Below are 25,605 nucleotides of genomic sequence, written 5' to 3'. Positions count from 1 at the left end.
CTTTTTTAAGGTGCAAAATTTGCTTTAACATTTATATCTTTGGTAGTTGCTTTAGATAAGTGACTAACAATACATTTAAGCCAAAAAATTGATCATTATGTCTTCCCAAAGTGATCTTAACTTCCCACTTTTTTTAGAAGAGAGTTTTCAGTAGCCTAAAAATGCTAGACAAACGGTTAACGTCATTTTTTAAATATTCAAACCTCATTATTGGTCAGCCTTTAAGTCTGTCTCTAGGTTTTGCAAATATTTACCTCATGACAAGTTTTTGTGAGAGCTTGTGACTGAACCTTTTAACTTCACTGGATGCTCAAACTGTCTGTAAAACCCTAATTCCGCCCTGCCTCATTTGCTGGTCTGCAGTGCAAGGGTAAAATAAGGAACTGGTTGGTTTTATGTTATATTTTTTCATGTTTTAACTGGGTTTATTTTACATTTTGAACATGCATCGTTCATCAAAACAGTGAATTTATGATGCACACAGCAGAGACAGGAAGTTACGAAGTACAAATATAGAATATATAAAAATTGATTTTTCTGGTATCAGTACTTTACTCCACTATTTATTTTTCTGACGATTTTTTACTTTTACTTCTTACATTTTTACAGAATTTCTGTACTTTCTTCTTACATTTTCAAAACAGGCTCGTTACTTTGGTTTTAATCTGTATTTGATGCACAATCAATATTATTTCTTGTCATTGCGTGACTTTTTCAACCTAATGATAGGGCTGCCTAAAAGCTGAAGTGCGAAGTGAGTAGGGTGACCACCCGTCCCGATTTGCGTTGTACCGCATTTTCATCCCTTGTCCCGCACGTCGCATATTGAGAAAATCTCCTGCATTTTCATCAGTCTGTTGGTTTTTAGTTGTCACATTAAGAAACACAATCTTTAACCCGAAACGCACATGAGACGCTTGTTTGCGCCATTGTTTATTTAAGAGCGCTGTGTCAAAAGCAGCAACCCAGTGTCCAACATTCAAACACGATTTTTTAAAGCCTTTTATCCAATGTATGAGAAAAAGGTGGTAATTTCAGTCATCAAGAGGTTGAACCATCTGTCAGTAGATCGGGTGGCGATCCTCCCATGTCAACTTGCCGAATAAAAAGTCACTAAAACATCGTAAACTGTGTGGCTTGTTTAACAATAATACATTTTAAAATATAAACTATTTTTCATTATTTGTTTGTTCTTTATTCCTTTAGTTTTCTCTTTTTGAGATCTTCAAAGTGTACAACATGATAACTCTAATCTGTGAATCTCACAATCTCAAAATTTAAAGAGACAGTGACCCTTAAATTGAAATCGCCATTAAAGCTGTTTTATGTTATATATCATTTTATCTATGCCTTAATTATGTTGTAGTTGGAATGGCCTAAAACAAATTATTTTTGTAAGATAAAAAATTATATAAAAATGTTTTCATTCCGTTATTATGTCACAGTTTCACGCTCGTCCCACACAAACGGATTACCTGTCCCACATTTGGTTTGTTGGGTGGTGGTCACCCTACATGTGAGGTGGCCACTGGCCAATCAAATCTAAGAAGGCGGGAGTTACTGTTTACAGAGCAAAGCGGTGACCAATCAAATTTTCCTGGTTTTTATTATATTTGTTGTCATCTTGTCATACTTTATTATAAGGAGATAAAAATGATCCTTATCAACGTTGATTGACATTGCAATACAATTCTATCACATTATTTGGGCAGTTAAAATTTTGGGCTGGTTTTTGTTGGAGTGAGTAGGTTTTAGTGAGCCTTTGGGCTGGAAATTGTCTGGCAACACTGTCAGCAAGATGTTTCAGTTTTAATGTTGAACGAGTGCAACATACAATCAATGTAAGAGGCTAAACATTTAATATTTTTAAACTGATTTACAATAGAAATGATAATACAACTGACAGTATTATCCAATGAGGCAAACTACAAAACACTGTGCCGAATGGAAAAAATATCATAAACGTGATTCATGTAATTTGTACATCAGTGTAACTAGAGAAGAAACATTAAAAGAGCCATTTTCAGCGTTTTATTAGGGATAGGAATAAATGAATTTAAGGGTTACCAAGTAAATTGACTTGCCCAATTAATTTTCTTTATTTGTCTATTTCTTTATTTCTTAGGTCTCTCTTTTTGACAAGATCTCCCAAGTGTCCACAACCTTTGTATAATGAATGATATGTCCATGTCTGGTCTGTACTTACAATTTAAAGGGACAGTTCATCTAAAATTGAAAGCTGCGGAATTCTGTTCCAAGTGTTTTGATAATCACAGTACAAAACATAAATTTCCCAGCTGTTACGCATCACAGATATAGGCTAGTAGTCTACGAAGCTGCCACAGACCAAGGCGGAAGGCAACACAAAGAATGGCTAAAATTATGGTTGAGAACTTGAGACAGAGGTAATTGTCGCAATTATTATCAATACGCTTGTTCTTTACGCTCTTATTTTACATCATAATCTTATTATAATTTTGAGTTGTTTCCAAGGACAAGGGGTCTAGGATGTGGCCTAGGTGCAGTGTTGGGCAAGTTACTCTGAAAAAGTAATGCATTACTAGTTACTAATTACATATTCAATAGTGTAATTACATTACTGTACAAATTACTCTCTCCAAAAAGTATTTAATTACATATTACTAATGACTTTCTATATCCTATATTAACATTGATTAGTTACGTGATTCAAGGATAGACATGAAACAGCTCTTCTAATTCATTAAAATAAATAATATAAAACTGCATTAAGTAGTATTATTAACTGACCAAAGTATTACAAATGTGAGAATTATACATTAAAGCACAGATTTTAAAGTTAGACTTTGAATTTTTATGTCAATTCCACTATTACACACATATATTACACAAAGTATTTAGTTTAAATACATCAGAAGTAACTGTAATTAAACTACCGAAAAAAATAAGAGTAATCCCTTACTTCACTTTTTCATGGGAAAAGTAATTCAATTACAGTAACTAATTACTTAGTAACTAGTTCAGAATCAGAATCAGAATCAGAAGAGCTTTATTGCCAAGTGTGCTTGCACACACAAGGAATTTTCTTTGGTGTTGGAAGCTTCTAGTACAGACATTCAACACAATGACAATACAATATAATACGATTTAAAGTCTAAAACATTCTAAATTGTGCATATATAAAATAAAGACTATTTTACAGAAAATGGGGGATAATAACATATAAGAGACATTGTACAGGGTAGTATATAGTAGAATAAACATATTAACAGATTGTATGTACACTTGTGCAAATGGATAATTTAGTAAGTAGAGGTAGTGTTATATACATGTATACATAAGATGTAGATATAATAAGGCACTATAGTGCACACTATAGGAGTAGTGGAAGTGGAATATTGCTCTTAAGGAGCAGTTATCTGTTTAGGAGGGAGATTGCCTGGGGGAAGAAGCTGCTTCTGTGTCTGGAAGTCCTGGTGTTTGGTGCTCTAAAGCGCCGGCCAGAGGGCAGCAGATCAAAGAGTTTGTGTGCTGGGTGTGTGGAGTCAATGATGATTTTTCTTGCCCTGTTTTTCACTCTGGAATCGTACAGGTCCTGAAGTGTGGGCAGAGGAGCACCAATAATTTTCTCAGCACTACGAACTGTCCGTTGTAGTCTTCGTAGGTCTGATTTGGTGGCCGAGCCATACCAAACAGTAATTGAAGTGCACAGAACAGATTCGATGACCACTGAGTAGAACTGGGTCAGTAGCTCCTGTGGTAGGTTGAACTTCCTCAATTGACGGAGGAAGTATAACCTCTGCTGGGCCTTCTTTACAATGGAGTCTATGTGGGACTCCCACTTCAGGTCCTGAGAGATGGTGGAGCCCAGGAACCTGAATGACTCCACAGTATCCACAGTGCTGTCCAGGATGGTGAGGGGAGGAAGTGATGGAGGGTTCCTTCTGAAATCCACTATCATCTCCACTGTCTTGAATGCATTCAGCTCTAGGTTGTTTTGACTACACCAGGCAGCCAGCTGAGCAACCTCCTTTCTGTAGGCAGATTCATCACCGTCTTGAATAAGGCCAATGACTGTGGTGTCATCTGCAAACTTCAGGAGTTTGACAGAAGGGTCTGTAGAGGTGCATTCGTTTGTGTAGAGTGAATATAGCAGTGGAGAAAGAACACATCCTTGAGGAGCTCCGGTGCTGATGGTACATGTGCTGGATTTAAATTTTCCCAACCTCACTAGCTGCTGCCTGTTCGACAGGAAGTTAATAATCCACTGACAGGTAGAGGTTGGCACAGAGAGCTGGGTAAGCTTGGGCAGGAGGAGGTCTGGGATTATGGTGTTGAAGGCCGAGCTGAAGTCTACAAACAGGATCCTGACGTAAGTCCCTGGTCTGTCTAGGTGTTGTAGGATGTAATGCAGTCCCATGTTTACTGCATCGTCCACAGACCTGTTTGCTCGGTAAGCAAACTGGAGGGGATCAAGAAGTGGTCTGGTGATGTCCTTCAGGTGGGCCAGTACAAGTCTCTCAAATGACTTCATGACCACAGATGTTAAAGCAACAGGCCTGTAGTCATTAAGTCCAGATATTTTGGGTTTCTTCTGTACAGGGATGATGGTGGAGCGTTTGAAGCATGAAGGGACTTCACACTGCTCCAAAGATCTGTTAAAAATATTAGTGAAGATGGGCGACAGCTGCTCCGCACAGACTTTCAGGCAGGAGGGTGAGACATTGTCTGGGCCTGGTGCTTTTCTGATCTTTTGTTTGCGGAAAAGCTGGCAAACATCCTCTTCGCAGATCTTAAGTGCAGGTTGAATGTCAAGAGGAGGTGTTAATGGTATAGCAGAGATAGGGTCAGGGCGGGTGTGAAGGGTGAGACTCTGCATTTCAAAACGACAATAGAAGTCGTTCAGGTCGTCAGCCAGTCGTTGATTACCCATAGACTGAGGGGATGATGGCTTGTAGTTGGTAATGTCTTTCAGGCCTTTCCACACTGATGCAGGGTCGTTGGCTGAAAACTGGTTCTTCAGCTTTTCAGAGTAGCTTCTCTTAGCTGCTCTTATCTCCTTTGTCAGTGTGTTTTTGGCCTGATTATACAAGACTTTGTCCCCACTTCTGTAAGCATCTTCTTTGGCCTGACGAAGCTGTCTCAGTTTCATTGTAAACCATGGTTTGTCATTGTTGTATGTTAAGCGAGTCCTGGTGGGAATACACATGTCCTCACAGAAGCTGATGTAGGATGTCACTGTGTCAGTTAACTCATCCAGATCAGTGGCTGCAGCTTCAAAGACACTCCAATCCGTGCAGTCGAAACAGGCTTGTAAGGCCTGCTCTGTTTCGCTGCTCCATCTCTTTGCTGTTCTTGCTACAGGCTTGGCAGATTTAAGCTTCTGTCTGTAGGTCGGAAGAAGATGAACCAGGCAATGATCAGAGAGACCCAGAGCTGCTCTGGGAACAGAGTGGTATGCATCCCGTATTGTGGTGTAACAGTGATCCAGAATGTTGCTGTCTCTGGTGGGGCATGTGATATGCTGCCTGTATTTTGGCAGCTCACGGGAGAGGTTTGCTCTGTTAAAGTCCCCAATAATAATAATAAGAGAATCCGGGTGTTGCTGCTCCGTGTCAGTGATGTAATCCGCCAGCTGTTGCAGCGCCGCGCTCGCACAAGCATGTGGAGGAATGTAAACATTCACGAGAATAAATGAGGAAAACTCGCGTGGCGAATAAAAAGGTTTGCAGTTGATAGAGAACGCTTCTAAGTACGAAAAGCACATCTTCTTCAGTGTTGTTATATCTCTGCACCAACCTTCGTTTATATAAAAACATAATCCACCACCACGTGTCTTCCCTGTTGACTCGGCAATGCGATCCGCTCTGAACAGCTGAAAACCCGGCAGATGTAACGCGCTGTCCGGTATGGTGTCATTGAGCCATGTTTCTGTGAAACACAGCGCAGCGGAGTTGGAAAAATCTTTGTTTGTCCTGGTGAGTAAGAGTATTTCATCCGTTTTGTTGGTAAGGGAGCGGACATTCGGCAGGTGTATACTCGGCAGCGGGGTCCTAAATCCGCGTCGTCGGAGTCTGACGAGCGCACCCGCTCGCTTTCCCCGCTTGCGTCTTTTAGAGCGTTTGTACAGAGCTGCCGCTCCTCCGAGTAAAATGTCCAGTAAGACGTCTGAATTTTCAAAATTAGGGAAAAGATTGATAGAAGGGCATTGCTTAATGTTAAGCAATTCGTCCCTGGTAAAAGTGATTAAAGAAGAGTAGCTTAAAACAGGAAAAACAAACAAAAAGGACATAAGTACTAGAGCACTCCAAACCGAGGCAGCCATCCGCGGCGCCATCTTGAATAGAAACTAGTTACACCCAACACTGCCTAGGTGATGGCTAATATATTTTTTCCATCAGTATTTTTTATGCTTGTGTTCTACACAATGGTAGTTCAGTTGTGCGGTCAAGTTATGAGCGTGACTCTAAAACAGGAAGTAGTATTGGCTACTTTTTACTTAAGTACATTTTAGAGCCCATGCTTCTTTACTTTTACTTGAGTATACAAGTTCAACTTTTACCAGAGTACTTTTAAACATACATAGTACATAGTACTATACATAGTACGTGAGAGACATGCAAGTGTTATGTGTTGGGTTGGTGTGTGCACACTGAGCAAATGTGTGCAAACGGAGTAATGATTTGTGCTATGTGTAGCCCAGATCTGAGTGTGAAAGAGGATGTGGTCTGAACTGGTCACCTTCTCGGCTGTTCTAAATGCAGCCTACAGGGAGAATCACATGCACTGAATTATCAAGTCCTGCGGTGACTAAGCAACATCAAGTTGACATAAAGAGTTATATACAAGAGGATTTGCTGAAACACACAATCCTCAGCAAGAGTTGTGTTTGCCCATTTCTCATAATCCATCCCTCTCACCTGCAGTGCTCGTGCAGGGATCTGCGCCAGCATTTAAAAAAGCTCATTCTTAACACGTATTTCAGAAGTCAGATTGCTTTGTGAAGCTGTTAATAGTTTTAATAAAGTTTAACTTCAGGCGAGCCAAGCTGAAACTTGCGTTGAAAGGCGCGATGATGCTCGCCGCATGAGCGCTTTGACGTGATCGCGCCGCTTTTCCCCGTTTAGGGAGACGCGCGTGGAGTCATCAGAGACTCGCAGTGCAAAGACAAGCGCCAGAATAAACAAAGACAAAGAGTCGCAACACACTAAAAATTCTCATCTAATAGAGAGTGAAGAGCGAAAAAGACCTACAGTACAGACCCCATGAACACCAGTCATATACTGTACTCTCATTGTTTGTGCATGTATTCATACTTCATTGTTATACATGTTGTCTTCCTACTTTGTGCATCTGATATAGGCAGAAGATCAATATAAATAAATAAAAATCTCACTATCAGAGCTTAATCTGATATCTTCAGTACATTTTCATAACTTGCCTACATTTTAACTGGTGAGCATTTAAATGAACTGTAATAAATAAATAAAGGAAATCAATCTAAGAAAAATGAGGTATAAGATATACAATTATAATGGGAGATTGTTACCGTGAAATATATCGTTACCGTGAAATAAAATGACTCATTCCGTGAAATAGATTTTTGGCCATTCCGCCCACCTCTATCAAGGATGCATTGAATGTAAAAATATCAGTAAAATACACTTATTGAAATGGTTTTGCCCATAAATGTATTTAAAAAAACATAACGCGAACTTGTGATTATTGAACTGGTCGTACTCATGATTCAGCTGTGCAGTGCACTCTATAAACACTTTGGCAAACGCACTGCTCATACATCCACGTTACGATTTTTGCATCGAATGCCTAATTCAGAAATGATCGCTTTGCTACTTTGGACAGGCAATAAACCGTATGGCTAGAAGCCCAAATAAGTCGTTAGGTCACCGGGAATTCCCAAGATTTTTATTTCCCCTTGCAGCGGGGCCCCTAGGGAGGGGCCTAGTGCGGTCGAATCGCCCAAAAGACGGCCCTGAACAAACATACATGCAAACAAGTGCTGAAAGTTAAAAACTTACAGTGAAGTCAACCTCTGGAAATAGTAGCAAGTCCTGCTGTGGGTCTTTCCTGAGCTCAGGTTCAAGCTCTGAGATCACAGCCTCGTAGTCCAGAGGGTCAATCAGTTTTGGTTTCTCCTGCTTGAAGACACAAATAGATTCATCATCAACAGCAGTCTTCAAAGTCTTAAAAGCACCAATCCTATGTTTTTGTAGTAAGAACTATACTAAATCTATAGCTTTGGTTGGTCAAACATATACAATTGTATTTTAGACTATAAAGTTTTATTCTAATTGGACTTATTTCATATGCATATGTTATCATACCATATAATATGGCAGTATTTAAGGCTATTAATGTATTCTTCTCACAGTATATTACACACAATTTTATTTAACCAATGCGATTCCGTTAAAGTTCATGATTAATGAACCTTACTGTACAGCTACTTTGAAACAGCTGTATTGTACCGTACAAATTTAAAAAATGAAGGGTGACTGTCAAGTTTTGAATTGGAGTGAAAGTGAGGAAATTATGAACAAGTATAATAAATGACACCGTCCTGGCAAATGTGTGACTGTTTTCTGTTAGAAATCATAACTCGCACTACCAAGAAAAGCAAGCAGAACACAGAATAAGTTAAACTGTAGATGTAGAAAGTATTTTTGGCCCTGATGTTTAATCAAAAGCAGAACTCCAGCAGAAAACATGAAAGAAACAAAAACGTTCATGAGCTGGAGGTCCAAAACGGATACAATTACATACATTATTTCATCACGAACTTCTAACAATAAATGAGAAGAAAAGAGAAGAGGTTCCAAACAAATTAATCGAACTGAAGCTGACGTGTGTTACTATAATAACACAAACAATCTATTTTAAATATGCTATATGCATGTTTATATAATGCTGAGGGAAAAAAAACACAAAGACAAGGAGTTTGGATACACACGCAAGTGAACAGTTTTAATAATCCAAACTAAGAGCAGGCAGAAACACGGCATAACGTAACAGCAAAGACAGGTTAAAAAGACCAGAAGTGTATTTTACTCTCAAGGATCAAGTATATTTACTTTATCAGAGGAATTTTGGAATTGGATTTTGTTTTACTTCCCTTCCATTATAAAGCATAGCATGTATCATAATTTTTAACCAACTACATTTGAAAAATACATGTAAATTTTGACATTAAAAAAGTACATTAAAAGTCATAGTACTTTCTTTTCCTCAAGTATTTTACTTAAAAATGGTTTTATTTGAGTAAATGTAATGAAGTAATAAAGGTTAAAAACATGTACAAAATTTATATTATGAAATGTAGTGGAGTAATACAGTAAATATAATATATTGAAGTAGTAAAATTGTCCAAAGTTAAAACACTCTGATGAAGATACTTGATAAATGTCCTCGAGTAAAAATACTCATTTACCCCTCTGTGCAAAACACTGGTGAAAACAATTAGGGAGGGGAAACGATGACAGAACTACAGGAGACAGAACAGGATGAGGAACGACTACAAAATAAAAGTCAACCAAAATACAAGATTAACACCCTGTAGTGTTCTATTATATAACACAGTCATCTGATCATGTTTTGATGTAATATTTTAAATGTTTTTTACTAATCGGATTTTAACAGCCAATCCACATTAAATCTGAACATCCAACAGCTCCATCTGTCATTAGTCTGTTATGAAACCAATAGAGGTCTATGAGACATCTCACTAATAATGCTTGTGTCTGTGTGGTGTCCCTTTTTACGAGTTATTTCCCTCCAATTCCCCCCGAACACAATCACTAACTGGTGTTTGATATCGCTTATAATGACTTCACAAGTCGACACTTGTTACAAGCACACTTTGTTTACAAGCACTGTTACTTTGCCTTTTGCGCTGCTATTTTATACTACAGAAAATACGAAGGGCAAATATGCAAAATAAAACGATGAGCCAGACAAATGAATGAAATAAGACAATAGTGGAACAATAACCAGTGGGTAGTTAAAGATGGTAAAAAGCTGTGGCACCACTTCAACTGAACCGCTATTAAACACAAATAAATCAGAAGTGATTCCAAATGTTCCCAGAGACCACTGAAAATGGACAGGAACAACATGTGTACACTCTTAAAAATAAAGGTGCTTCAAAAGGTCATTCTATGCCATGGAAGAACCTTTTTTTGTCTAAATGGTTCTATAAAGAACCTTTAACATCTGAAGCATCTTTCTGTCTCGCCAAAGGTTCTTTGTGTTGAAAAAAGGTTCTTCAGATTATGAAAAAGTAAAAAGAGATGGTTCTTTAAAGAACCTTCGACTAAATGCCTCCACCAAAAATGGTTCTTCTATGCTATGGCATTGCTTTTAAGCACCTTTATTTTTAAGAGTGTACAGAGGCATTTGTACACATGAACCAGTTTACACACTGAAGACACTGACACAAGTTTCCTGTGATATAGACCATCTAATCTCAATGCAAATAATAAGCCTATAGAAATGTATGACCATGCTGACACCATCAACAGTGCAATCAGTCACAATAAAATCTACAAATAAGACACAATATGCTATATTCTGGACCACTTTTTACAGTTTAACTGCCAAACTGTTGTCTAGCTTTAGGTTGTTCTGCTTTGTGATGGCTATTCTTTGTTGACCTTTTCATTTGAATCGACCATTGTTCCACAGCTTCCCCACTTGACACGACACACTTGGTTATTTCAACGAATTCCTACAAGCAAACACAGAATATACAATAAACACGATACTGCTTTAAATGTATATGATGACCACGGCAAATTATGTTGCATCGTATCACACTGTCCTTTTGTCCTTTTGTATTCTGTATCTCCGACATGAATTAAATTGCTATTTGCATGAAGTTTAAAACCCAAAACAGGACTAGCACACTAAGGTTAACATGCACATTTTCTTTTTTTTCATAGCAGGAAAAATTACAATGGAGGTCAAAAGTGCCCCAGAACTGTTTGCTTTCCTGCATTCTTCAAAATATCTTCTTTTGTGTTCAACGGAACATTATAAAGCCATTTTTCCTACTATGGGATAAATTGGCAAGGCTTGAATGAGTGTAGTTTAAACAGCAACATGTGCTGTTCAGGTCTCACCTGCACTCGCGCGCTCACAACACCCGGGTGATGACAGCATAAATGACTGGTCATATTACAGTATACGTCAATCCTATTGAAATTTGTCTACGTTATTTGATTTGTTGTGGGTATTAAATGTGTATCCATCGACAAACATACAGTACATTAGCTGAACTTTGTCAGTCTGTTTTACGCATTGTAATTTTTAACGAACCATATTATAAATGCGTCGTCAGATTTAAGATGAGCCCAACGTGCGGTTCAATTTTTTACCGAGAACCGTTACACCCCTAATAGTCACTGTAATATATCATTACTGTCCTGTATCATACTGTAATTGCAACTACAATCCTAAAGAGATCAAATGTTCTTCACTTGACTTTAATAAAAGGTACATTTCATTGAACACAGATACGTCTTTCTCCCTGGTTACAAACATTATAATCAATCAGTTAGTGCTGTTTGTACAACAGTTACTCAACTACCAGGCTGTGTATGCCAACGTGTGTCCATCACATGGCCCACCAAATTCATATGTACCTTACCAATTATCCTTAGGTCAACTCAAACAGATTCTAAAGCGAACCAGCAGTATCCATGTTTCAAAGAAAGAAAAAAAAGGTCACTGCCAGAGAACAGACAGAACAATGCTCTTAAACACACAACACAAAAATCAACAAAACTGTACACTACTAAGATGTAAATAGAAGTTGCGACGGATATAACAACACAAAATTAGCAACAGAACAAGACCATTGTAAAAGCACCCCCTTCCTCTAGAAGTAAACTGATGTGAGCACACTGAGAGTCAAATAAAATAATCAGAAAGATCAAATACATACACAGCTTACTCGAGTGCAGTCTGCTCGCACCCGCCTGCCTTTTATTTTTTTCCGAAATGTGATTTTACTTCTAAAACTCATAATCCCACTCGCGTACACAAATGAACATAGAGAAGAGAAGCAGCACTTTCCTGTGTGTAAGTGCAAGTGAAACCTTTTAGTATGCAAGCACGTGGTTGGGGAAGTAGATCTACAGTGTCGTGCGACCATCAAAGATAGGCGGACGAAGACATAGAGAAACAGACACAGGATCAGCTAGAAATAAGAAAGGAAATGAAATCTTTTTTGACACCTTAGTTGAAACCACATATGCATCGAGAGGTGCACAAATGTTCATGTAGATAAACACACACATTTAGGCCCAACTGTTAGGCATTGTTATACAGGCAAACAGAAAAAACTACTAGTCCCACACATTTAATATAATAGGAGTTCTTAATAACGGTGACAAATCCATCGCCAGGCCAAAAAAAGAAATGTAGCTATTTTAGATTATCAGGAAGTGTCTGATTAACAGAAGCGGTAGTTCCCCCTTTCGTGAGTTTCAAAATCTATGAACATTGTTGTCAATAAACAGAGTGCTTTTTGTTAGGATTAATATAATTGAGCGTTAAAAAAAATGCAGTCCCTGTGTTGGGTCTAAAACCCAAGAATAAACAACATTTTTAGTTTGTGACGATACTATGCCGGTCCCCTTTCACACCTGCTCTTCCCTGGTCATTTCATTTTCCAGGACCGTGGCCACCTCCCTGTGTCCTGTCTCAATGCCCTATTCCTCTGCCCCATGGTCCTGGATCACCCATCCCACCCGTGGACTTATTTTCAAGGTGGATTCTTTATTATGTGGCACCTTAAGTTACAGGGCTCGCAAAATTTTAAAATCCCTGGCAGCCCGACAGGCACTCTTCAAACTTTGACAGCCCGGAATGATTTTTATCATGAAATTTGAACTTCTATTAACGATATGGTAGGCTACATGCAGGGGCGTGCGTCATGCACCCATTTTTTTTTTAAGGGGGCACAGTGTGCACAACACACAGAAATATGTCCTGTACATACAAATACATACATTTAAAGCAATATTATAGAGAATATCTATTAAGCGTATTCAAAACATCGCACAAATCAGAGAATTACATCACAACACTATCTGATTGATAGCATTCCTGTCGCTCAGTGGTTAAAGCATGGCGCTAGCAATGCCAAGGTCGTGGGTTCGATCCCAGGGGATCGAACCCCTGGGATTGTTTGACCTCCAATTGTCCAATTGTTTGACCTCCAAGTCTCCAACTCGAACCCCAATTGTCTCATCGCGATTGTTTGACCTCATCGCGATGGTTTCAGATCATCGCAATTATTGCACATCTCTATAGAAGACACTAGGGGGAGCTGTAGTGTATCTGCATATTACATATAGCGTATACTGTATATTGTTACTAAAGCATGGTAATACTTGTAAAATGTACCACCACAACACAATCACTTAAAAAAAAACTAAAACATATACAAATTACCTGCAGTACAATTTAATATTATTTAAGCAAATCTCAGTGTGAAAACCAGTCTACCAAAATTTCATTAACACACAAGTAAAATTTTATTGTAGTCATGCAAGTGAGAAAAAAACAGACTAGAAGCTTTTCTATGACTGATAGTAATTTAATGGTGGCTTCAATTCACACCTGATCAATTTACTTCATTTACAAGTATTTGGTGGTTGTATTATTGACAGCTAAAAGCCTAAACCTTAAATATATGATGACCCAATTTTTTCCGATGTATTTCCAAGAAAAAAACATAGCTTGTATTCAGAACAATATGGTCGTTTCAATCGCTGAATCAAAAATGTATGATTATTAAATGTCAAAGCTCAAAAACAGACAATTAATTGTCATAATCGTCAAAGCCCTAAAACAGACAATTAATCGTCATAATCGCAACGATTTATTAGACAATTAATCGTCAATCAAATTTCATAATCGTGACAGCCCTAATAAATGCGTCTGCCAAATGCGTAAATGTAAATATATGAATCTTCTTCCCAGTAAAAAAAACTATGTACATTTTTAAGGTAGGCTAAATGCATCAGTCTGGTGTTTTTTGAGAACAAATATCTTAGCACAAATATATTTTGTGCTATAGTAGTAAAAGAGTCATTGCATACAAATGAACATAGAGCACAAAAGTAAAAGCAAATAAAAATGAAGCAAAGTGGTTAAACTGCCTTAATACAGATTTATTATCCATTACAAAATTCCTTCCATTATGAAACAAAAATATATAATGCAACATAATACATAATATAATAATTTAAGTGCATCTATTTCTTAATATATGAAAAGTGTCAATTCTTTATGTATTACTTAATATATTGGATATATACAGATCTTTGGAGCAGTGTGAAGTCCCTTCATGCTTCAAACGCTCCACCATCATCCCTGTACAGAAGAAACCCAAAATATCTGGACTTAATGACTACAGGCCTGTTGCTTTAACATCTGTGGTCATGAAGTCATTTGAGAGACTTGTACTGGCCCACCTGAAGGACATCACCAGACCACTTCTTGATCCCCTCCAGTTTGCTTACCGAGCAAACAGGTCTGTGGACGATGCAGTAAACATGGGACTGCATTACATCCTACAACACCTAGACAGACCAGGGACTTACGTCAGGATCCTGTTTGTAGACTTCAGCTCGGCCTTCAACACCATAATCCCAGACCTCCTCCTGCCCAAGCTTACCCAGCTCTCTGTGCCAACCTCTACCTGTCAGTGGATTATTAACTTCCTGTCGAACAGGCAGCAGCTAGTGAGGTTGGGAAAATTTAAATCCAGCACATGTACCATCAGCACCGGAGCTCCTCAAGGATGTGTTCTTTCTCCACTGCTATTTTCACTCTACACAAACGAATGCACCTCTACAGACCCTTCTGTCAAACTCCTGAAGTTTGCAGATGACACCACAGTCATTGGCCTTATTCAAGACGGTGATGAATCTGCCTACAGAAAGGAGGTTGCTCAGCTGGCTGCCTGGTGTAGTCAAAACAACCTAGAGCTGAATGCATTCAAGACAGTGGAGATGATAGTGGATTTCAGAAGGAACCCTCCATCACTTCCTCCCCTCACCATCCTGGACAGCACTGTGGATACTGTGGAGTCATTCAGGTTCCTGGGCTCCACCATCTCTCAGGACCTGAAGTGGGAGTCCCACATAGACTCCATTGTAAAGAAGGCCCAGCAGAGGTTATACTTCCTCCGTCAATTGAGGAAGTTCAACCTACCACAGGAGCTACTGACCCAGTTCTACTCAGTGGTCATCGAATCTGTTCTGTGCACTTCAATTACTGTTTGGTATGGCTCGGCCACCAAATCAGACCTACGAAGACTACAACGGACAGTTCGTAGTGCTGAGAAAATTATTGGTGCTCCTCTGCCCACACTTCAGGACCTGTACGATTCCAGAGTGAAAAACAGGGCAAGAAAAATCATCATTGACTCCACACACCCAGCACACAAACTCTTTGATCTGCTGCCCTCTGGCCGGCGCTTTAGAGCACCAAACACCAGGACTTCCAGACACAGAAGCAGCTTCTTCCCCCAGGCAATCTCCCTCCTAAACAGATAACTGCTCCTTAAGAGCAATATTCCACTTCCACTACTCCTATAGTGTGCACTATAGTGCCTTATTATATCTACATCTTATGTATACATGTATATAACACTACCTCTACTTACTAAATTATCCATTTGCACAAGTGTACATACAATCTGTCAATATGTTTATTCTACTATATACTACCCTGTACAATGTCTCTTATATGTTATTATCCCCCATTTTCTGTAAAATAGTCTTTATTTTATATATGCACAATTTAGAATGTTTTAGACTGTAAATCGTATTATATTGTATTGTCATTGTGTTGAATGTCTGTACTAGAAGCTTCCAACACCAAAGAAAATTCCTTGTGTGTGCAAGCACACTTGGCAATAAAGCTCTTCTGATTCTGATTCTGATTCTGATTCTGATATACGTATATATATAGGACGAGGGGGCAGCTCATAACTGATATAGTGTCTTCCTATAGAATCGTGCAACTGATTAATAGATGCCTAACTTGGAGGTTGCATACAAAACTGACTCTTCACAAATCTGAGGGGGCACGACGCCTCTGGGTACTTAATATATCTCTGTCAGAATCTGACAGATATTGACGGTCTCAACATTTAAAGAGAAGGCGAGGTGGATGCAGCAGGAAGAAGAGGAAGAGAAGTAAACAAATCCAGTTTCTTTTTTCCCCAAAGTCGCTTACATTTTTACATGTTATTTATTTACTACAGTTTATAAATTTACTATAGAGTAGAATACTATACTATCTACATTATAGAACAGTACTACAGAACTCAACCGAAGATCTCTAAAACCTGAAAATGTCTGTCTACTGATGATCCTCATCCAAGCTGCCAGAGTTTGAGAGGATCTGAGGAGAAGAATGGCGGAAATAGGCCAAATGCAGATGTGTAAAGCTTTTCACATCATGCCCAAAAAGACTTGAGGCTGTAAGGTGCTTTAACCAATCAATAGCAATATTTAAGGTTGGCAGAATAAAACTGTTCTCGGCAAACTCTGCCTGTCCATGCAGCGTTGCACGAACAGAGCAGGAGTGCAGCAATAATAATATCCCCCCACACAAAACAGGGATATACATCCCTTGGCAATAGTGATATGCAAAATTAAAATACTAAAAGGACATCATCTAAAAAGGGGGATGGTGGTGGGTTTTTTGAGAGTGGCATGATTAAAACGCTGTAGAAGAGCTATAAGAAGGCAACTTTGATAGGACACAGTCTAGTATGTGTTGTTTCACTATTGATTGACACTGATTAGCTGCACCTGATGACATCAGCGGAGCAAGCCTGCCAGTACTGATGCTATATAGACGGTTTCAAAGTGACAACATAAACAAACGTTAAAACGTTAACTGACCCACAGTTAACTTCCGGTACACATTCACAAACAATAAGAGTGCCTGTAAATTATTTCTAATAAGAAGCAAAAGAAACCGAGAAGAACTGTTGGATGGCTAAACTTGTCTCTCCAATATTTTGAATTTAGACTGCGATACCAAGCTCAACCACTAGATGTCAATGTACCATACGGTTTCTTTGCGACCGAACTACAGGACCCATTCAACAAATTGTGTTTTTAATCAAATGAACATACAACAAAATTCAACAAATTGCTTAATTAATACGTTTAAATTATTACACAGTAAAATAATAATATTAATTAATATTAACATAAATTAAATAAAATATAAATAGTTATATTATTAGACACTAGCCAAACACAGACCGGAAGTTAACTGGGGATCAGGCGCGCGCGCGCGTCTGATGAAACGGTCTATAAGATTGATTTATTCGTTATTGTCTGCGTTAATCCCATGACCATGGCGTTGCTAGCGCCATGCTCTAAACACCGAGCCACAGGAAAGCACAACCTGTTCAATGCACTTATTTCAGTTTCTTTCTTTTTTTTAAATTTGCAGTTGTCACAAATCAGTTTTTTGTTTTTGTCCTTATCGTGCATGGAGTGTAACTAATGTAAAATAACTTTTAAATTTAAAGTAGTTTAACATAAGGCAGCAACAAAGCAAACAGTGAATAAAATGAAGGGATTTGAATACTCTCAATTGTAAATTGAAAGTTTAAATAACTGTTTCTCAGATAGCATTAATGTGAGGCAGACAGAGATAATACACAATAATAATAATGACTGCCTATTATTAGAAAATGAAAGTGTTTTTACACCATGTATGTACGTAAACTTGTTGTTGGACACTCCATGAACCAAAGTAGGACCTTAAAAATAGCAAAATATTTACTCTTTAAAGATAAAACATTCATTAAATCATTCCCAGACCTTCAGTAAACAAACGATGCGGCTTTGAAAGTGTTTAAAGGTTGTGGTTTGCCATAGTAAAATAATGATAATGCATTGTTTAACAACACATTTTAATATAGAAACTCTTTTTCTATTGAAAATCTGCTGAAGTGTTTCCACTTAAGTGTGCCATAGGCATCAAATGTTCAGCCAGCGTGAAGTATGAGGCTGAGACTAGCTTTAATTTCGTAATTAAACCACTGCATGAGATCCAGGCAGTCTCACTCGATTAACACAGATCCCAAACCAGTCTCTCCTTCACAAGAGCACTGATGCACAGATGCTGCTTGGCTTTTCACAAAGATCTTATAGCAGTCTTCCACGAGTCCCATTTCCCCAGGGTATGGCTGCTGAAATATTTCTCTCTGTCTCTCAGCTGGACCGGAAACCAGTCTGCCCTGCTGGATCACACATCTTTGCCTCCTTTCCAAGTATGTTAAAGAACACGTGTGAACCATACACAAGTGAATCTTATACATGACTACTACATAAATCAATCTAAAGTAGGATGCTAAATTATTAATCTCAGATAAACCGAAATGTATATGACATGAGCTTCTTAACATACAGCAGGAGATTATTGTATTATTCTATATAAACACTTAAGGCCCTATTTTCACGATCTAAGCACATGGTTTAAAGCGCACGGCGCAGGTGCACTCAGGGCTGTCCGAATCCACTTTTGCTAATTTAACGACGGGAAAACTGTCGGTGCGCCCCGGCACATGGTCTTAACGGGTTGTCCCGATTCTCTTAATGAGTAATGGTTGTTATTTGGGCGTAACGTGCAGTAAACCAATCAGAGTCTCATTCCCTTTAAGAGCCAGTTGCGCTCGCGCCATGGTGGATTCGCTACTTACACCACGGAATTTGCAAGAGCAAAGACTGGACACTTCTCTAGAGAGGAAACGCATCTGCTCGTGCGTGAGGTTATCATCTACATGACAAGCCGGATTTTTAGCTTTATGTACACAATAATAATCTTTTACATTGTAATCCATTTATTTTTTATATTTGGCATGTTTGTGTGCTGCTGCGCTTCCCTCTGTGTAATAAGTAAAGTGAAAGCGTGTTGTATGTGGACCCGCCCAGAGGCGCATTTTCTACTAATGCGCTCTTTTTTTTAACAAAAAAATATTGCGCCATTGACTTTAGACCAGGTTTGAGTTGGTCTATGGTGCAGTCTATTTTCAGTTCCTCAAAATAGCAACGCGCCAACAATGCGCCTAAGCACACCTCTTTTTTAGACCACGCCCATGGGCGCACAAATGCATTTGCTATTTAAACAATGCGGCGCAGGACAAGAAAATGAGAACTGCGTCGGGCGGAAACAATTAATTTACAAAAAAATTTAAACACAAACACAGACTTGCATTGAAGAGACAACCCAAGCAATATTTGAAGAAACAAGAATAGCATGGAAGCTCAGGCCACTTTTGATGACTTGGATCAGTAAGCAAGCAACTGCATACCAATGTTCTTGAAACTACCCACAACACCCAAGCAATGTGGTGAGGAGTTTTGCACAAGCAAGCCCTACTTTCTTTAGGCAATGTAAAAATTGTTTTACATTTTGTTTTAGAGACTAGTTGACTGATGTATTTCTAACACAACCACTCAGATAAGAGAAAACAATAGGGACAAAACGCAATATGACGTAGTCTCAGCCTCAGATGTCACACCCACGGACCGTTGGCCAAACGTTTGATGCATAAGCCACACTCTTCTGGAAACACTTCAGCAAGTTCCAAGTCGTCATCTGATCGAATTTTACAGGATTTCCTGGTGACGTGCGTGTTGCGTTCTTTAACGGTCCGCCTGGAAAACAACACGAAGCCGTCTGATCGAAGAAATAAGCTGTCGTGTTTACAACCGATGCAATAAGTATTCAAACGCTTAATTCAAAAAAGTATGCAAAGATCAAGGCATCAACTCAAACATCGTTGCGGTTAACTTTTGACACGTTCGTGAATGTACACCGGTCTGTTACTGCAGGGACATTTCCACGCCTCTAAACATGACACGGCACAAAATCAAATGTGATTGGTTGCTTTACCTGTCAGTCATATGGCCTCTTGGGCGGGCCTTGGCCAATGAAGCTCCCAGACTTTCAGTATGAAGGTCTGGCTACGCAAAACTAAATATGACGTAACTTGCTAAATAACGTAATATGCAAAGTTGCACTTTCTTTATGGGTTCTCACGACAAACTTCTGAAAGCGAACAGTCATGTTATACTGTTGCAGTACATAAAAAATAATGCAATGCAGATTAGTTTGCATATGTCACTCATGCACACACACATCCATAGTAACATTCGCATGCCATGCCATGTCTTTCTGCTATCTGCATTGACTTTGACCATGCATAACTTTTTAAAGTATTGGAGTCATTCAGTTCAGCCGTGTGCAAACTGTGCTATTTTGGCCACGAGTGTTGACCATATGAGACAAATTTTGCGAATCTTATGCAATTCCTATGATCCTAGGCTAAAATCTGGAGTCTTCGATCGCTAGTTTTACATGCTCGCTGATCAATGACCATTGCAATCAAATGTTTCCTTTGATAAAATTCTGCCAGTGACTTCTTAAACAACAACCTATAAACATCCGGACGAGTTTTCTCGTGTGTAGAGTGTCTTTACTGTCGTACAGTCGGACACTAATGAGTTCCTACAGTGTGACATGGTTTTTATCATTTATCATGTTCGCGCAGTGTGACGAGCAACAATCCCAAATAATTTAAAATTACACTCCCGGCTTCAAAGGGATACGGAGATTTGCACATTTGTGATATTTCAATCATTGCAATATACTGTATTGTGCAGCCCTAGTTACCATGATGGTAGTTTTGCTGGGTTTGCTGATGACTGTCTCCTCTTCCAGTGGCGTGATTCCCGAAAAAAGTCTTTCTTGCTGGCGAGAACAGATGTTGGAGTTATTGCTTCTCAGCATTGAGTGCAGAGCATGTAGTAGAAACACACTGGGCGTGCAGCCCATGCCTGAAGATACCCAAACCAGCTCAGGGCTCCATGGATTTTCACCAACAGACTTTTAGAATTAATAGTGGCAAAAAGGCTAATGTCCACCACATGAGCTCTTAAGGCCTAAAATCAAGTATGTGTCGCCCCATCCTTCTGGCATGTATGTTTGTCTGTTTAGTTCTTCCTCTGCATATCTACTTACATCCTGTGTGTATCTTCCTAAAGTACGCTCTCTCTCTCTCTCTTTCTGGAAGAGTGAAGACCAGGAAACACTAACAACATTGTCTCACACAAATCAGCCTTCCCTGCAGCTGTGCACAGCTGGACGCACCAATCAGCACCCGCCCTCCGCATCAGCTGACCAGAACAGAGAGCCAAAATCATGCTGGCAGCATACACACTCCCACAGTCCGCTTTTGCACATGCCCAGTTTCTTTAAGTCTTTTTTTTCTCTGCTGTGTTCTGCCAGAATGTAAGACGTATAATTGGTGAGAAATGTGTAGGGTACGTCTTAAAGGGATAGTTCACCCAAAAAATGAAAATTCTGTCATCATTTACTCACCTTTGAGTTGTTCCAAATCTGTATAAATGTCTTTGTTCTGATGAACACAGAGAAAGATATTTGGAAGAATGCTTATAACCAAACAGATCTTGACCCCCATTGACTCCCATAGTAGGAAAAAATACAATGGTAGTCAGAAATGCCTGTTTGCTGTCCTATATTCTTCAAAATGTCTTCTTCTGTGTTCAACAGAACAAAAAAATGATAAAGTACTTTTTCCTACTATGGGAGTCAATGGGGGGCAAGATCTGTTTTTGTTATAAGCAAGCTGAGTAAATGATGACAGAATTTTCATTTTTGAATGAAAACAAAGGAACTCAAATCGATAGCCATGCGCATTAAAATACACATATTGTATTGCACATTTTGGGATACTGCTTTAAAAAAATGCTAAACTGCATACAAATTCTTAAAATATGCATAAAAAACTTGGGTGGTCAATTGAGACAGATCCATGTTTTCCCTGTTCAGAATATCCACGCTTAAACTACACCAGTTAAATTCTTCATTGCACATCAGAAAAGTCATGCAAACTAATGTCACTGCACAGCATCTGGAATATTGTTTTGATCTTTCTGAAATCATTTAGCCAGTCTCTTTTTTATGATTTCTATTTGTTATTTAAACAATAACTTAAATAATGGTTAACACACTTGAGAGTATTGCACCTTAGAGTATGTTTACCAAGTTTTCCCTTTTAAAACGTCTCACATACACGCGACAACACAGAAACAGATCTGTGAAAACGAATAAAACTGTTGTCACTGTTTTATTCAGCTCACCCTTATTCATTATATATAGACATTATTCATGCATTTCTATAATTACAAAAAGGCCACATATCCTGAGAAATGTTCTATAGATGCCAGCCTTGTCCAACACAGATTTAAATAACATTTCACACCTGCGGTAGCTGGCCTCCATACCTGTCAACATTTGGCTACAAAAACACGATTGCGTTCCGGAGGGGGTTCCCTGTGGCCGTCCTCAAACGGGTTCCGGTCCCCGACGGTCCGTTCGCGTTTCTGCATGTGTCACGGGAGAAATAACTGAAAAAGGGGAGTTTTATGGGAGAAATAACAAAATGGGAGGGTGGTGGGAGATGAGTGTGAAAACGGGAGACTCCCGGCCAAAATGGGAGTGTTGACAGGTATGCAGGCTTCAAACACCCCATCACTGAGCAACAACTCAAATCTGATCACAGTGAAGATAGATATACTCCAAAAAGACCAAATGTGTCATGATTTGAGCAGATCTCTAAAGATTTTGGGCTTCATGCAGGCCAGATTAATGAGATGAACCAAGCAGAGATGAATGAGGGTTGGAATACTGGCTTCTTGTTATGGAGATGGATAGGATGCTTTCTAGATTAACTTTTGCATCCCATGATTCAGTGAGGGCTATTGACTGGATTAACAACACTGAAATATATGTGTATGGCAGCATCATCACAAAGTAGTTGTGCTTTTCAAGGGTATTACGAACGCATGGTTAGAAATTTGAACAAACTCCTAAACCCACACAATAAAATTTGCTAAAATTAAAGGATATTTCAGACACTATCTGAGGCTCCTCAGATGTCATGTCAGCTTCACCATCTGGGGGATACCTAAGAATCCTTTTCAAAGCCTTTGCTTTATGATGAGACCACTGGATCCGAACTGCAAAGCACGTTTTTCAAAGAACTGGAAATGAAAGCTTTCCTGTAGCTCAGTGGTTAGAGCATGGCGGTACTAGCAATGCCAAGGTCATGGGTTCGATCCCAGGGATTGCACATACTTAAAAAAAACAATGTATAGCACAATGCAATGTAAGTCGCTTTGGATAAAAGCGTCTGCCAAATGCATAAATGTAATGTAAATGTAAAGGAGTACCCTGAGGCTCTCCCTAGGTTTGTGCTAGTCGTGTTAAAGCGGTAACTAAATCAGCAAACTACCATCTCAAAAACATTGGAAGAATTAGATGTTTTGTTTCCAGTCAAGACTTGGAGAAACTTGTTCATGTCTTTATTACCAGCAGGGTGGATTATTGTGTGACGCCCAGCTGATCCTTGTTATCGCTCGCGCCATCGGCCTCTCTTCCTCCTCCCACGGCTCTCGTCCCGCCTCCCTCGTCACATATTGCAATAGTCTTCTCACCGGCCTTCCCAAGAAGACCATAAGACAGCTGCAGCTCATCCAGGATTCTGAGCATATTACACCAGTCCTCTGGTTCTTACACTGGCTTCCAGTTACTTTTAGGATTGATTTTAAAGTACTTTTACTCATTTATAAATCATTAAATGGCCTAGGACCGAAATACATTGCAGATATGCTCACTGAATACAAACTTAACAGACCACTTAGATCATTAGGATCAAGTCAGTTAGATATACCAAGGGTTCACTCTAAACAAGGGCAAAAGGTTTTTAAATTCTTTGTTTTTATTGTTGTGTTTATTTTTATATGATTATTTTCATTCTTTTTATGTAAAGCACTTTGAATTACCATTGTGTATGAAATGTGCTATATAAATAAACTTGCCTTGCCTAGTGTGGCAATGAAAACACACAACTAGCAGACACTACAGTTTATTCATGAAAAAAAACTGTTCCACCCAACTGAGCCTTGCGTTTACCCAGTAGAGTTTTTCATTCGTTTTTGTAGTCAGTTTGCTTCAGTAAAATATCCAGACCAGGCAATAACTGCACTAGTCTCTTTTCCTGATTTGAATGTTCTGTACAATCATTCAGTGTTATGATTTTGCTCAGTACTTGTGTTTTTTGTCATTGTGCTTCAGAATGTGAAGCTGACGTCACGCCCTATGTTGCGCCGCCATCTTGGGAGGATCATACTCTGCTGCTATTATTGTTTTGATATGTACCGTTACTTGTTTTGTTTGATATACTGTATGGAGAAATCAAAAGTGAAAGAACCAGGGGGGTTTCCTGAACGACTCTGCGTAATGCTATTGCAGTTTCTAACACATCAAGACCGACCTACCATAGTTATATTTCCAAATCAAACAAGAAAAACAAAACACTGCATTGAACACACTAGCAGCCATCCTCCCAAGATGGCGTGAAATTCAACGCGGCGTGACGTCGATTGACAAGCTCTATTGCAGTTTATTTTGTATTCTTACATTGTAACGTGTTCTTGTCTGGACGATTGTATTGTTTGCACACTTTTATTGTGAGTCTGCACTAACTGTTCTATGTGCATGGTTCTGTAGGTACAATCACGTTAAGTAACTGTAATCGGTAATGTTTGTATAAGTCTGTCTTATTCAATACAGCACTGCAGTGTACAGCCCAGAACAGACAATACAATCCTTGTATGCTAGCTGATACATATTTGTCCAATAAAGCTCTATGGTATAACTTTCTTGAAGCTTAAAATTGAACTGCCTGGGAAGAAACAACGGACCTTAAAGTGCTACATAAATAAAACTGAATTCAATTGAATTGAAGGCTGCTGCTTAACTCGGTCACACCTCTACAACTGCTTGTATCATATAGGTGCATGCTAACAGCGTGTTTAGACTTTTAGTGAGTGTGAACCACAAAAGAATGTATGTGTGTACAAGAGGATACTTCCTAGTAAAACCTCAACACACAGGATATGGTACACCTAGTGAAACTTCTGAGAAACAGAGAGTGTTGACAAAAGTACAGCTTTTAAGCCATCCAATGTCTGTTCAACTATGTCACACAAATCCACTCCATTTCAATGGCTCTTTAGACATTAGTTTTCTATAGACATGTAGTATAACAGAGCGGGATTGTTGAAGTGAGTGTAGAGAGAGAGCGACCGAGCGTTTGAAAAGAGGAGCTACACTGATGTGAGTGGCAGTGAAAGTCAGAAAGGCCTGGAGATGGCAGTCTCAGCCTTATAAAAGTAAGAGTCCAAAGAGACTGCAACTCTGAACAGAGAAGGAAACTATTATATAGTCCTCAGGGAGGAATTAATAGCCTTCAGACATGAAGGGGTGAAGGAAGATAAATACTGAAGGGTTTGAAGAGTTATTCACACTGACAGCTGCTTTAATCTTGTTGTACGAGTTGTATTACTGTTTTTAGCAATCAATGAACGAAGACATACCGAACATTGAACACAGATCAGACCTGAAGTTTGGATTTGAGAACCAAACCAGATTTTTATTTTTGCTTGCCTACTTCTTATTCATTGTTTTATCTGA

General features: G+C 39.0%; 1 protein-coding gene across 7 annotated transcripts in view; it reads right to left on the bottom strand.

The window, feature by feature from the left end:
- The window catches only part of dock10 (dedicator of cytokinesis 10), a 106,161-nt gene that overhangs the window by 62,052 nt on the left and 18,504 nt on the right, over window positions 1–25,605 (bottom strand). For 3 of the 7 annotated variants that reach the window (XM_057351950.1, XM_057351956.1, XM_057351951.1), the window contains exons 1-2: window positions 20,719–21,172; window positions 8,019–8,138 (exon numbers count right to left, since the gene is read on the bottom strand). In XM_057351950.1, the coding sequence (XP_057207933.1) occupies window positions 8,019–8,138; window positions 20,719–20,880 (282 nt within the window). In that variant the 5' untranslated portion in view covers window positions 20,881–21,172. Of the gene's footprint in view, window positions 1–8,018; window positions 8,139–11,941; window positions 12,078–20,718; window positions 21,174–25,605 lie in introns of those variants that run through there. The other 4 variants (XM_057351955.1, XM_057351954.1, XM_057351952.1 and 1 more) reach the window with 4 other exon arrangements.

The sequence above is a fragment of the Triplophysa rosa genome, linkage group LG14 (genome assembly GCF_024868665.1).
Source record: "Triplophysa rosa linkage group LG14, Trosa_1v2, whole genome shotgun sequence".
Classification (NCBI taxonomy): domain Eukaryota; kingdom Metazoa; phylum Chordata; class Actinopteri; order Cypriniformes; family Nemacheilidae; genus Triplophysa; species Triplophysa rosa.
The sequence above is the reverse complement of the archived record's forward strand: the minus strand, read 5'-3'. Positions and strand labels throughout refer to the sequence as shown.